Source organism: Pundamilia nyererei, unplaced genomic scaffold (assembly GCF_000239375.1).
Source record: "Pundamilia nyererei isolate P.nyererei 1_Seehausen unplaced genomic scaffold, PunNye1.0 scaffold00174, whole genome shotgun sequence".
Lineage (NCBI taxonomy): Eukaryota > Metazoa > Chordata > Actinopteri > Cichliformes > Cichlidae > Pundamilia > Pundamilia nyererei.
Genome location: NW_005187575.1, coordinates 508,626 through 523,161, shown reverse-complemented (window position 1 = coordinate 523,161; position 14,536 = coordinate 508,626). Strand labels below are relative to the sequence as shown.

The following is a 14,536-nucleotide window of genomic DNA, read 5'->3' as shown; positions in this document are numbered from 1 at the left end:
AGTCCTATTCAGAAAGCAGTGTAACTGTGGATTTGTGTTAGTGGTTTCTCTGTGAAATTAGAGCTTTTCCCTGTGAGTGTATGACCCAGTTTGAAAGCCGTGAAGTATTTTAGCCTCAGCCTTAGTTACTCTTGGAGTGTGAATTAGAGGGCTGAAGCTGTACCTCCTTTTAGGTGCTTGATTAAAAAAAAAAAAACAAAAAAAAAAACTACTTATGGCGGAAATGTGTTCTCATAGTGTTTAGTCTTACTCCCCAGTACATTTCCTTGATATTTACCTTTTGGTTTCAGGTCAGCCACTGTGTGCATCTGAATACTTTATTCTCTGTTTGTGATGGAGGTGAATGACAAAAACAGTTATGTTAGCATGCACTAATGAGTAATTCACCCTGTAGGTGAGAGTCACGTTTGAATTCAGTCTATTCGCTGACTGAAACACCCCCGTGGGCCTGTCTAAAGGGCACGATAATGTAATTACCCATCATCCCTTGTCTTTTTTGGGGGCAATTCAAGATTATTTAAGGTGTGTGAGGACAGGCGACACTTTGTTCTTGTCTACCATTTTACTTTTATTCCTCCGGCTCCTTTTTGCTGTTTTCTTGAAGATGCAAAAGTTAACATTTTTTTCTGTCACGACAGCTCTTATTTCTTGATTTTGTGCTTTTCGCCACTTGTTACATCGTTATCAGATGAGCATATGTGATGCACAAACCTGACATCAAACATTAATCAGACCTTTCCACTGTGTGTTCCAGCTGTTACGAGAACTGAAACACCCAAATGTGATCGCCCTCCAGAAAGTGTTCCTGTCCCACAGTGACAGAAAGGTCTGGCTCCTCTTTGACTACGCCGAACACGACTTGTGGGTGAGTCTCTCTGCGCCATTACTGCTAGCAAGAGCTGTTCATATGATTAATGAATGACAGAAAACCTCGTGCTACAGAAACGGTTACCTAATGATGTTTACATTAAGATTCAGCACTGTGCCATAAACCGTTAATATTGTGTATAAACAGCAGCCGCAGTGTCTCTGGATTGTTACAAATGTTTTATTTGTTCACCCATATTTTTGGTGCTCTGGGGAAAGTATGAGAAGGAGACAACTGGAGGTGGTTTTGTAGATATTGTGTTTATTCCATCTGATGAGGCATGCATAAGTGAGGCAAACCCTTTCTTTGCTTCACAGCACATCATCAAGTTCCACCGCGCCTCCAAGGCCAATAAGAAGCCTATGCAGCTGCCCCGAGGGATGGTGAAGTCTCTCTTGTATCAGATCCTGGATGGGATCCATTACCTCCATGCCAACTGGGTGCTCCACAGGGATCTGGTGAGTGGCTATATTAGCTTCAGTGCTCTCATTTCCCTTTACAGACACTTACCCACTCCATACATATGTTTCCAAAGGCATTGTGATTAACCAAGGTTATTAAAATTGAGAAACTGAAAGGAAACGCTAGGTATGAAGTTAAATATAATAACATACTTCCTTCTTTTATGTGAAACAACAAAGAGCCCCACCACCACCACCACGTATTTTTATAAATGAAAAAACCAACTCAAACTGTTCAAACTACTAAAGCTAAGCAGTTTGAAAAGCTAAAAATCCACTGATACTGGAAGTAAAACCTTCCTGTAACAGGTGTTAGATAACAATTAGGAAATGAAAATAAAATAGTGTCACTATCTTACTGTTAGGAATGAAAATTTAGGGAGAAAATATCCGAACTTCTTATCTGAAGGTTCGGATATTTTACTATACTCTACTATATCTACTGCTCACAGAACTCGTTCCCACGGAACGATTCCACCGAGCAGAGCTGTGTTATTTCACTGCCTTTCGTTGTTATGTCTTCGTGTGATGTGTTATGATGATTTTATTTGTTGGAAGAAGCACAATGACCTGAACTCTGAGTGCTTTCTGACTCCCGTCTACCCTTTAACCTGGTTCCAACACACACGTGGTTCCTGTGAGACTCTGTTCTCCTCGCTTTTCCCACAGGGCTTTGGTTGAAGGGAGGTCGCTGTGTATATTACCTGATTTCAGACAGTCTGTTTGGAGATACAATTTTGTTATGCTAGTACCACCGAAAAGAACCAGTCAACGTGGCTCCAGGCACCTTCTGAGAAAACAGATCTGTCACATGTTAAAGAAAGAAAAAGCAGAACTGGAACAATTTCCAACATATGACTCAGCACTGCAAACTCCCACAGCCCATCTGTAAGTGCATCTCCCCTGCCTCTCTCTGCCTCCCTGCATCTGTCACTCACCACTGAGGACCATGTGCACTTTTGCTTGTGGATGAAAAAGTATAATTAACCAAACAGCAGATTATGTGGTGAAACTTTGATTTGATTACTGCCATTGCTGCTTTGACGTCAGATGGGCTGCACTGAGTCCTTTTTCCAGATAATGCTCTGGTAAGACTGGCTCACTGAGATTACACTGTTTAAGCGAAAGTTAGCTAAGCTTTTGGCTTTAGATAAATCAGGTTCAGAAGTCAAAGGGCAGAGCTCCCAAACAGTTCAAGCATCTGTCTATGGGTTCCGTTTTCTTTATGTCCGGTTGTCAACTCTTACGTAATCCCAAATGATCCTTTGTAGTCATGTGGTGTCTTGACAGCACATTATGCAAACCTGAACGGATCAAGTAGGTATTTCAGTCTGTTGGTGATCCACAAGGTGTCTATAAAAGTTTCTACAGTTTGGATGCTGTAAATGCGTCAGTGACGAGACCATAAATGTTTGTGTTCTCAGCCAGTCATGTTATGGCTCCTCACATGTGTTTGTACTGTAGACAGGCCACTGACGTACTCATGTGCACTTATGATGAGAAGGTCCCAGCATGTAAGCTGTAAACTGTCCACTGCAGCAGCTGTTTGTTGTCCTCATTCATGCTTTTTTCTCCTTTGATGTTTCTTTTTGTTCGGGCCAACCTTTTTACCAGTCAGGATTAAATCTATGAATAGTGTCTTTGCTGAGGGTTATAGCTATCCATAGCCTCTGCTCTAGTTGACTTCATCATCTGTTTGCTTAGTCCGGCATTAATCCTGCACACCCTCACTTCACTCAACAGAAACATGCCATATTTGCTGTTATGTTGTATACAGTGGCCTTTGCCTCAGTTGTCAGATAAATCACACCTTAAAAACAAGACCCTGGGGTAAAAAAAAGAAAGAAAGAAAAGAAAACAACAACAAACAACTCCAACAAAATTCAGGATTCTTTGTGTGAATCCTATGAAACAGACCATTTAGATAAAATACAAAACACGGTAGTATTAAATTCCTCCTTACAAGGAGGGATGGGAATTGATAGGAATTTAGCAATTCCGATTCGATTGTCAATATCACTTATCAATTCTCATTGGCTCCACTTTGCGAGTTGCCACCATCTCTAAGCAGCATGTCAGTGACGTTACACTCATGCAAATCATTACATGCTTCGTGGTGAAATGTTTGTGGATGTTGGAGGTATTTCTCTTCCCTCTCTTTAACAATATAAACCTACAGGCTACAGCCCCACACACCAACACCTCATCTACCTATATACCGTAAGTAGAATCATGATCTTTTTTCTTAGAATTTAGGTATGAAAACAAAGCCGACAGCACAGAGCGAAGATGAAAACCAGCACTTTAAAGCGATCACCACAGTGATTCTATTTTAGAAACATGAACAGGTAGAAATGGAGGCTACAGGCTTCAGTTTGTTACCTTTTGAAGTTCAGCAGTGGCTGATTTCGCCACAAATGACAGCTCACTTTATCGCAGTGCTGGGCTGGGGTCAGCATTTACTCAGCTTTAACACCACTCTGGGCTCTTGGCTAGCTTAGTGTTAGCATGCTGTCTGTGCAGGTGCAAGGTGTTAGCAGTTGTTTCTGTCCTGGAGCAGTCTCCACTTTGCCATCGCACTCTCATTCTATAGTGTAATAAAAATAAAAGTAATGTAAACTGTGCCACTTTTTTCCTGCTGGAGACACAGCTGATTGTAGTGACAGTCTAAGAACCGATAACCTTATAATTCCTTTTACTGAGATGATAATTATTATTCTGTTACTGATAAATTAAAACACTGCAGTGAAAAAGTAGCTGGAAGTGCACAGGAAGAATCGACACTGCTGAACAGGACAATCACAGTAGCTGCGGGCTGCGTCGACCTAATGTTGTGCTACAACCTGATGAGGGTGCACATCAGCTTACGTTGTAGATTACGGCGTAGACTTACTGCTGAAGCATAAATCAGGTGTTAGACCAGCAAACTACAATTGTTTTCGTTATTTGTTCCCTTGATTAGGCCTGCAGCAAGAAATAAAACAAGGTGAAACAACCAGTTAGAGCTGCCGAGTATACGCTGTGCTGTAGTGTGTGTGAACTAGCAACCCTCCATCAAATCATGCACTCACAGTGTGCCAGCATGGCTTTAGTAGTCTCTGTTGCTCACAGCAGTTGCCATAGTAGGAAAAACACAAGTGTTAGTAGTAACATTAATGTTGACTCTGTGAGCCTGAAACATGTCTTCAGTAAAAGACAGGCTCTTAAAATAACGTGTCAGGATGTTTCGTACAGACTTTTATTTTGTAGCACTTTGTAAATTTGTGGAAACCTTAAGCACCAAAGTTCATAATATACACAATATGAATTCTCTTACAGTAGCTGTGTGGATGTTTTGGCTCTGTTAAGGTCACACCAGTCTTATCTACACACCAACATTTCCGGCCCCTCGATTATTTTCGCTGCAGCCGTTATTTTGCTGTCTCTCTGCCAGGGCTTCCTGCCATTGTTGCCACATAACCTCACTCGTAAATTTCATTCTTGTCTCTTGTCATCGGTGAGATTAGCGTCTTTTGTGCAGGTGCCTGGCTCTGTGTCGGGTCTCTGCGCGGGCATGAGAAATAACAACTGAAATTAGAGAGACTGCTCGTAGCAAACATGATGCTACGTTATGGAAAAATCTACCCAAGGCCTCTTACTGCTGTCTAAGTAGATGTGAAAGTCTTCCCATGAGCTGTATTGTGAATACATGCGAGGGGAGGAGCAGACATGTATTGTGCCACACAGGGAACGGTTTTCCTGCCCACTGTATCTTTAACAGCTGCAGTAGTTCTGCTGTTGCATAAGCATGTCTTTGTGCTTGAGTGTAGCATGCTCTGACTCTCTGGAAAGCATCCATGTGCTGTGCATTGCACTGTCACAAAGCCCATCCCCCATTTACTCTTGCAGTTACTCCTCTGTCGTCGCGCCCCCCCCCAATCAGAGGTGCTTGCCGTCTTATGTAAGATGATGTCAAGCCCACCGCTCTGCACAGATAGCTGATTCAAGAACCTGACTCTGCAGGCCAAAGCAAAAGGCATGCATTTCCATGGACTGTACCAATAATCACTTAAGAGAGGGGTGGTGTGTGTTAGGGTATTACTGAAGGTCATCTGTTATAGTAACCAGCAGTGCTATACTACATGCATATTACTGGGTGGGTGGCTGTAAGAAACTCATCATGCAAAGCGTGGAATTCTACACAACCACATTTTTTTTTCAGTGTCTAAAGTGGGAAAGTGAACCGTGTGTGCTTGCACTGAGAAGTTTGCTTTAGTTTTCATTCAGTTTTGCATAGATGAGTTCAATACTAATCTGGTGTCTCATTCAGATTATAATTGTTAATATTAACCTATTTACTTCTATTATTACCAAGAGGTATTTAATCCACTGACACGAGTAAAACAATGTAATCTGTACACAGCATCTGTGTTTTGCACTAAAACTAATTTATTTCTGCAGTTTATGTGTCATATATAAACTCTTTAATAATGGAAAGGTATTGTTGTTTTACCTTTTTAAGATTTTAAGAAGTGTCCAAAAGCAAGAGAGTTTGACTAGAGCCAGATCTGAATTTTCAAAATATCTGGGCTGCTAGTAGCATGCAATTAGCTCTGCTGTATTGAAATATGATGGAAATGATCCAAACATAAGATCATTTCTGATCATATTTCTTTAAAACAGGAGCTTCATGACTGTCTGATTGGTGATTCCTATTGGTAGGACTTATTCGTTGAATGCACACTGATTAAACAAATGTCTGCTGTAGGTCAGATGCACTTTCAGCTTAAGAACTCTACACCAATTATTTCCTTTTGTGTGTTCTGGTCTCTGTGGTTTCCAGTAGTTCTTAGTTGTTTTTACCCCCTTTTTCTAATCTTGTACATCCTCAACTCCTGTCCTCACATCTTAGTCCCATCTCAGTGGAGGAGGAAAGGATAAGACATAAGGGGAAAGGACTTGTGGCAACAGGGATATAACAAAAACTTAAAGCAATGTTGGTTAAATATGACATTTGGTACAGCCGGACCATGAAGTGTTCTGTTTGTAGCCCAGTTTCAGCTGTGTTTTCAGTTTTAACATTACTCCTGGAATTTTTTTTATACTGAAGGCCTCTTTTAATCAAAATCCCAGAAACATCCTCGTCGGATCATCTGGTTTCCCTTCACGTTGCGTTGTTACTGGACTGGGGTTAATCACCATTTTAATAAAGCTCACTTTCAAGGGTCAAGTTCTTTTTTTAAAATTAGATGACCTGAATGTTTTCCTGGACAGGCGTGCATTTCCTCTTATCTCAGTGGTCTAGATGTAAATGATAACATGAGTCAGGCTTGAATTCTCCAAGTTCAGCCTTAATGCCTTATCACCAAACAAATTTCCTCATATTTTCATGACAGATTTAATCGCTGCCTTGCTTCAGCAGTCTGCGTGTTATTAATTCACTCTGTTTGCAGGTGATTTGTCAGCTTGAGTAATATCTCATTGTAGCAGCATTGGTATTAATACAGTGCTTTTTTTCCTCCCCCTTGTATTTTGCGTCACCCTACAACTATTCGAAACGGTTGCCTGGTGCTCCCTAACCCTGGTTGTGCCAGAGGTCCCTTCTGGCTAAATGAGACTTCTTCCTCCCCGCTGTTGCCAAGCACTGCTCCTAGGGGTTGAGTACTCTCACTCCACACACTGTAAACAAACAGCAGCTACTTGAGGAAAAGCAGAACGAGAGTTGAACCAACCAACTGGCTGCGTGAAAGGATGAAGCATGCTTTAATACTACTGCATACTGCACTAATAGCTCAAAGGGGCTTCATTATCTGGACAGTTGGTCGTTGATGAGTCCTGTAGGCTGTCACCTTTCGCTTCAGCTTGTTTATCAGCTTGCCCACTCTGTTACGTAAGTGTGTAAGTTTGGCTCCTGAAGTGGCCTACTTTTTGATACAAAGATGTAAATGATTTTGTAAAAGAGGGCCACGTCCCTAAGGACTGGGTTTACAGATCCTCTGTGGGGCGGAGAGTGTTTATTTTCCCCTGGCTCCCGATCCATTTATGAAACTGTCCAAATGGAACTGATTAATTTCACTGGCTGCATTTGAAGGGAAATCTTAATATGGGGGGTGTGAAAAGGAATTTGGTGCATGCTTCACTAACTTTGGTGCATATTTCAATCAATTTATTACATCTCCTTATATCACTGTGGTCTGCTGCTCTTTGAAACAGTCCCTCTTGCACTCATGTTTCTACTTTTCAGCTTTTCCTTCCATTAGACACGTGAACTTATTTACATCAAACTTCATTTTTGCATGCTCACTTTGCATTTTGAAGGCACTGGCACTCACTCAGGTCTTTTTACAGAACATTCAAGAGGTAAAAAAAAGAAAAAAGAGTACGTTCAGGCTAGGCATATTAATTCACTTAGGTCTGTTTAGAATTTGAAAGAGGGGCTGAACTCCTCGGGCCTTTGAAGAGACGCTTGTCTTTGTGTTTGCCGATCGTGGGGGTGTCATGTTGTGGGCATGAATAGCAGATCTCATTATTAGTGCTGTTTCTATGGCAACAAAATACGTTTGCCAGTCAGATCTGAGTCTGCCAAGCCAGAGGGTTCACATTCACTCAAACACCCAGGGAGACAGTTTGACAACAAGCATTACTGCATCCTACTGCACGACAAGGTAAACTTCAAAAACATGGGCCCACTGATATTTTTTGCCCTCTGAGAAAACGTACAGAGGTTTTCCGATGCATTTTATATCCTCTGGTAATTCAGAGACTTAAAACCACTGTGCTTACAACTGCAAATTATATGCAAGAAGTTGAGTTAGCGAATGGTCTGAAGAGCAGTGAGAAAAATACATCGGCCTTCATGTGTTGCGTCCTAGATGCTGTGCCGCGAGCCCTGTGGCAAAAGCCTGAACCACACTTCTTCATGCTCCACATTCCTTTCTGAAGAGGAAAACGCAGATAACAGCATTCAAAGCTGTTTTAATTACTCATTTTAGCATTGCATCCTGTGACTCTGAAGGGTGTTGTATGCATTGGTGGCCATTCAGCTTTAGGGGCCTCCTAATTCCACTCTGATCCATCTAATTTTCAGCTGGGGGAGTAAGCAACCGCCGTCAGCCAACAGGCTCAGAAAAATCCAGTGAACACTATAAAATTAACAATTTGTTAATTAAATGTCAACGTTGAGCGTCTAGTTTGCTGTGCTGCAGTAACTACTGTTATATTTACTAAGTGAAAATGTAATAGGTTAATCTTTCTCTATTTCCCATCCCAGCTATATACTGTTTACACAGTGGACCAGTTTCACATGTTGACGTCTGAATGTGTGTGAGCCAACAGCCTCCTAATTTTCTGTTTGGGAGATGCTTGGCACTGTGTGACATCATAGAGGGGATATCCCTAATATGATCAACAGTGGCACATGGCACTTGTTGCCCCCCACAGAAGGCCCACTTGCCAACAAGTGAGTAAGTTGCTTAAAGTGAGTGTAGCCTTAAAGAAAGTTAGGCTAGATCAGCTTATTTCAAGCAGAGAATGAACTGAAGGGCTGCACCAAGGCCCAGTATAAGATGACTAGGGATTATTCCGAGCAGTGAATCATGCAAAGCTACTCTAGTAGCCTTTAGTAATAACATCTTTACAAAAATACTTTTTTCCCACTTTTGCCCAAGTGCTTTCTCTGGGCTCTCTCTGTATCATTGTAGGGTCTTTACCTTACAATATAAGGTGCCTTGTGGTGACTGTTGTTGGGATTTGGCGCCAGATATATATATAAAACTGAATGGAATACTCTCTGTGCTGCCCTATCAACAAAGGCAAAAATAAATCTAAAAAAGGAAGTCAGTGTTCTTGTTCAGTTTGCAGTATTTCATCACTTGAAAGTGGTCAGGAGAAGGACTAATCAGTTTTGGATCAAACGACTATATCTGTGAAAAACTTCACGTCACGTGTTTTAGTTCTCCTCACCTGTTCATTGTATTTTAATTTAATTTGTTTATGATTTGTTCTTTGCCAAAGTGAACCTTGCAGCACTTTTGTGAGTGACTCACAGTTCTGAAATTTAACATTTGTGGTTAAACGGTGGTTAAACATCATCTAAATGAATGCTTCTGAACTACCTAACATCGTTGGTCTAGGATGTTTTTTAAGGCTTGGACCTAAAAACAAAAAAGAACTCAACCTGTTCTCCTGTTATTGTGAAATGTACTCAGCCTAACAACTAATATAGGATTTTAAATACCAATATCAATTGGGTGATTTGAAAAGCCACAGCATGTGCTGGGCTATGGCTTGTGTCCACATAAGTGGCGGCAGTCAGCTTGGTTGGCTAACAAAGCTTTTACTTCTTGGAACTTGTGTGGTTCCAGTTTCTCTCTGGAAACCAGATGAACACACCCAGCTGCTTGAGCGTGTTTGACTCCATTCCTGGGTGCATGATCACTTGGCTTAAGTGCACTCCCGGAAAAAGGCTCACTGACATAGTCATGTGGTTGTGTGCTTCATTACAAAAACAGGACAGTCAATAACCACTCAACATGTTTCTGCAAAGGGAACCACTGATACTGTAATACCACGGGTATTCTGAACGTATTATCAGTCCAACTGTGTGTTAGAACCATTTACATTTATTGTACTTCCAAGTTAAAAACAGAGTGATTTTTAGTATACGCAACACCTCGTAATGTTCTGTCTCTTTCTCCCACAGAAACCAGCTAACATCCTGGTGATGGGGGAAGGCCCCGAACGAGGAAGAGTTAAAATTGGTAAAGTAGATTTAAAAAAACATCATTTAAACTGCTTGACTGATTTGAAACTTACACAACCTTTAGGTACTTGTGTCAGCACGAAAGTGGATCAATTAGGTTGTTGACGTGTTTGATTGTCTGATAGCTACAACGTTTAACCTTGTCCAGAGAGGCTGACAGGAAGCTCAGATCAGTCCTGTTGCATAAGCCAGCTGGCCAGGGGAGTGTTGAAGGGTAATGCTGCATTGCTGGCATCTATTTTTAAACCCCGTACTCCCAGTAATAGCATAGAGTGTTGTTCCAGTGCAGCCAGAGTCTTTGCAACTGGTGCTGGTAAAAGTTTTACTTGAATGAACGCCACAAGGCTGCTGTGGTTTAATAAATATGTTTAATATCTTAATAGTTACATGGAGCAGGATGTTCATTTTATTCATTTCCAACTTTCATTCATTCATTTTTTAGGAGAATGTGAACTAAGTATCAGAAATCACATTCATTATAATTGTATTTGAATGCATGTTGGTTAAGCGAACAACTTTTTCAGCCTTAGTTGTTCCTGTAGATATTGCTTTACAGTCAGTGTTGTATTTTCTGTGAACGTTTCATTATGAATCATCATCATCATTAGTATCATTAGTAGGCAAATGCAAAACTCTGTACAAGGCTCATCCAAGAACAGTGTCAGTGACAAGTTTTACTTTTAATTCTAATTAACATTTTAATTATATTCAGTAAGACCTGAATCTGAAACTGAGCACATTATTCATCATGATCTCATCTCACTCATTCTATGACCTCAGAGTTTACTGAGGTCAGCCGAGAAGTGTTTTCCCATCAACTTCTTTATACAACCAACCAGTTGCCCCCTACTGGCCATTACAAAGAATGCAGATTTAAAGGATTTCTGTATAGGCTTTCCATTTTCAGACTCAGATGCTACCTCCATCTTATACATACAGTCTGTGATCAGTTCTATGATCAGTATAATGCATCTTTAAAGTCATTAAAAAAACAGTGAAATGTCCAATTAGCATTGTCCAATATTAGCATATTTATTTACTGCGCATATAGAAGTTGGCACAATAAGACTACCCATATGTGGTATCCATATAAGACTATAATCGCACTTCTGTAGATCCCAGAAATGTGACTTGAAAAAACCCCCAGAACTCTTGCTCTTGGTGATTGCTCAGGTTTAGTGGCAGCTACAGAGGTGAATGTAAAATGTGGAGGGGTCATGTCCCCCACTTCACCAGTGGAAATAAAGCTGATTCAGAATAGGCTGACTTTAGTCTGTCATTTGTATTTGAGCTACACAGTGTCACATTTTCTTCTTCTCATGCTGTTGCCATCAAAACACGACTAATTTGATAAGGATGGATTTACGTTCCATATTACTCAGTGCACTCATTATTGTGGTGCTTGATTATCCTTACTGTAAGTTTTCTCTGATGTAACTCAAACCAACAGAATGCTGGTGTTTTGAAACTAACCACATTTGATTGATAAGCCAAGGACACTGCTCACTCATGGTGGTAGTGAAGCATATCTTGCTTAATGGTGTGCTCCATTCGAAGTGGGAAGTCGGAATTCCAATTTGCAATAGCAGTCCTTCCAATCCCAACTCCACAATCCAAGATGACAGCAGCAACAGCAGGAAAACGTGTAATCTTTGCAGCCACTGGTGTGTGTTTGTGACTGGCTATTTAAAAGCCATACACAGACCACTGACCAGGTTCTAGGGGAGCTGTACCGTATTCTGCTGTCTGTTAGAAAGACACAGGAAGAGAATCTGTTTGTGCCAGTTTCCTGTTAATCTTTACTAGAATGAGGCAGAGTTAAATATTTATGTGTAACTTTTATGTTTTCTGTTAAGGTACTTTTTTAACAGTGGGAAATTGCTCTATTTCTCACATTACCGTTTTAGCACATTACCGTTGACATTAAAAGCCTGCCTTGTTCAGCTTTAGAGTTGTGGATGTTTCATATTTAGTTGCGGTGTGAGAGACGCCCGAGGTTCTGTCTAGAACCCGTGGCTCTGACAGCAGCCTTGAACATGCATTTGTATCTCTATCTGATAATGCCTTTGTTTGCTAACTGCGTCTATCTTCTTTCGCACCTTCTGTAGCTGACATGGGTTTCGCCAGACTCTTCAACTCTCCGCTGAAGCCGCTGGCGGACCTTGACCCCGTGGTAGTGACGTTCTGGTACAGGGCCCCGGAGCTGCTGCTGGGGGCCCGGCACTACACCAAAGCTATTGGTGAGTCACACAGATGAAAAAAACGTAATGCTCTGCACCAAGGCAGGACTTTGATCCCTGGCTGTTTGCTTAACTGCATCAGGTTTGTGTTAGTTGACAGAATTAGCTGTGATTTTAGAAGCAGGGTCTCTTGGTTTACATGCACAGCTGATAAGTTCAAAGTACTCATGTGATCCATGGACATCATCAGAATAAATCAATCGTGGAGCACATGTTCCATTATAATCTCAGTATCTTACATCTTCCCACGTCAGTCCATTGAATGGAAGTCGACTTAGGCTGTTAGCAATGACTCACCATTGCATTGTATTCACATCACGTAACATGTAAGTGTCTTGACATACAAAAACAGAACATTTAATTCAAACAAGTTTAAAAGAGGAGCCAACAACTCTTCCTAGTTGGGCTTTGAAAATACATAATAAATAATGCAGTACAACAAGGAAATGGACAAAAAAACAAAAAAAACCCAGACATGCACCAATCAGCTGGCCAGAGTATAGAATCAGCTGATTTTCCAGCTTTCTCCGCCCTGTGTGGTGACTGGCCGGTCAGCCTCACGTGTGTCCGATTATGAGGCGGCCCATTTCACGCATGCACAAAACGTGCAGGGCAGCGCAAGCAAATAGATGCACTCCACTGTGTCACAACCACTGTGGAGGATCCTCACCGTGAGTGTAAAAGTTCTCCGAAATAGCGACCACCATGAAAATGTTTGCAACGAAAAGACAGATGCTTAAATCATCCAGCTGACATTTTCTAATTTCAGGCAACGTGGCTAAAATTATGACGATGAGTGAAAAAGAGAAAACTGTCGATATTTGGTTATCTGGTGAAGTTATAAACATACTGGAAAAATGATGCGTGTAACTGACATTTCTTTTTCTTTTGTTTGGAAAGGTAACATGCCAGGTAGAGCTGAGCATACAGCAGCCTGTGTTCATTACATTTTTGCACCTCTTTCCATTAGCAGGACACTTCATTTTCAGTTGTTTCAGTGAGAGAAAATTGTGCAACATACAGTTGTTTAGTTTCAGTTGTGTATGCTGTCAGTTCTAATAATGAGGGAAAAAACAGAATTGGTAAGAAATTTTGTTTAGGTAGGTCACGCTTACAGAGAAATGCAGAATCTACATTATAAACATTATACAGAAAAATAAATACGTCACATCATCCCAAAAGGTTGATTCTGTTCATCTGGACGTAGCATTTTCAATGCAGGTAGTTAAGCAGTAACACTAACATCAATATTCCAGCAGAAAAAAATGACTTCCTGTAATCCAGGAAGATTTAGCCATTGTAGCTAGTGTATCTCCACAATACTGAGACTAAGTGTTGTCTGTTTACATGTGTGCGTGCCCCAGACATCTGGGCGATTGGCTGCATCTTTGCGGAGCTGCTAACATCGGAGCCCATCTTTCACTGTCGCCAGGAAGACATCAAGACCAGTAACCCATTCCATCACGACCAGCTGGACAGGATATTTAGTGTCATGGGTTTCCCTGCAGGTCTGCACACACACACACACATATACAAGAGATTGTTTAGTGTATCGATAAAAGTGTTAACTTAGTCACGTGCTTGTGTCTTTCGCAGATAAAGACTGGGAAGACATCAGGAAGATGCCAGAGTACCCCACACTGCAAAAAGACTTCAGGAGGACGACGTGGGTGGCCGCTCTAATGACCTCTATAATCGGGGAGCTTGTAGACTTGTAAATGAAATATCACATATGCTGTCATTTGTCATCCAACAGGTATGCAAACAGCAGCTTAATCAAATACATGGAGAAGCATAAAGTGAAACCAGACAGCAAGGTGTTCTTGTTGGTAAGTGCACACACACACACACACACACACACACACACACACACACACACACACACACACACACATATATCTTAGTTCAGTTACTTTAGAGGCATTATGTCCATTTCCTGGTGACCAAACCTAACTGTAACTGCTAACTAATTAACCATTAAACTCACCTTAAAAGTAATAAACTTTAAATGGTCATCGACTGGGCTGTTATTCCCCAAATGAGGTGCAGGTGCACACAGTATAACTATGTAAACACGTATACTAATACTATTACTACTTAATAAAATCGTCTTACTTTGAAAGGCCACTAATCAGGAAGCCCCCACCTTTTTGTATTTTCCTATCGTACACTGATCAGGTGTGTGTGTGTGTGTGTGTGTGTGTGTGTGTGTGTGTGTGTGTGTGTG

General features: G+C 41.2%; 1 protein-coding gene across 2 annotated transcripts in view; it reads left to right on the top strand.

Moving 5' to 3' along the window:
* cdk19 (cyclin dependent kinase 19) overlaps positions 1-14,536 on the top strand; it is a 73,757-nt gene that overhangs the window by 49,050 nt on the left and 10,171 nt on the right. For both annotated transcript variants that reach the window (XM_013914146.1, XM_005746184.2), the window contains exons 3-9: positions 755-865; positions 1,186-1,326; positions 10,010-10,067; positions 12,178-12,309; positions 13,674-13,817; positions 13,906-13,975; positions 14,066-14,138. In XM_013914146.1, coding sequence (XP_013769600.1) covers positions 755-865; positions 1,186-1,326; positions 10,010-10,067; positions 12,178-12,309; positions 13,674-13,817; positions 13,906-13,975; positions 14,066-14,138 — 729 coding nt within the window. The remainder of the gene's footprint in view (positions 1-754; positions 866-1,185; positions 1,327-10,009; positions 10,068-12,177; positions 12,310-13,673; positions 13,818-13,905; positions 13,976-14,065; positions 14,139-14,536) is intronic.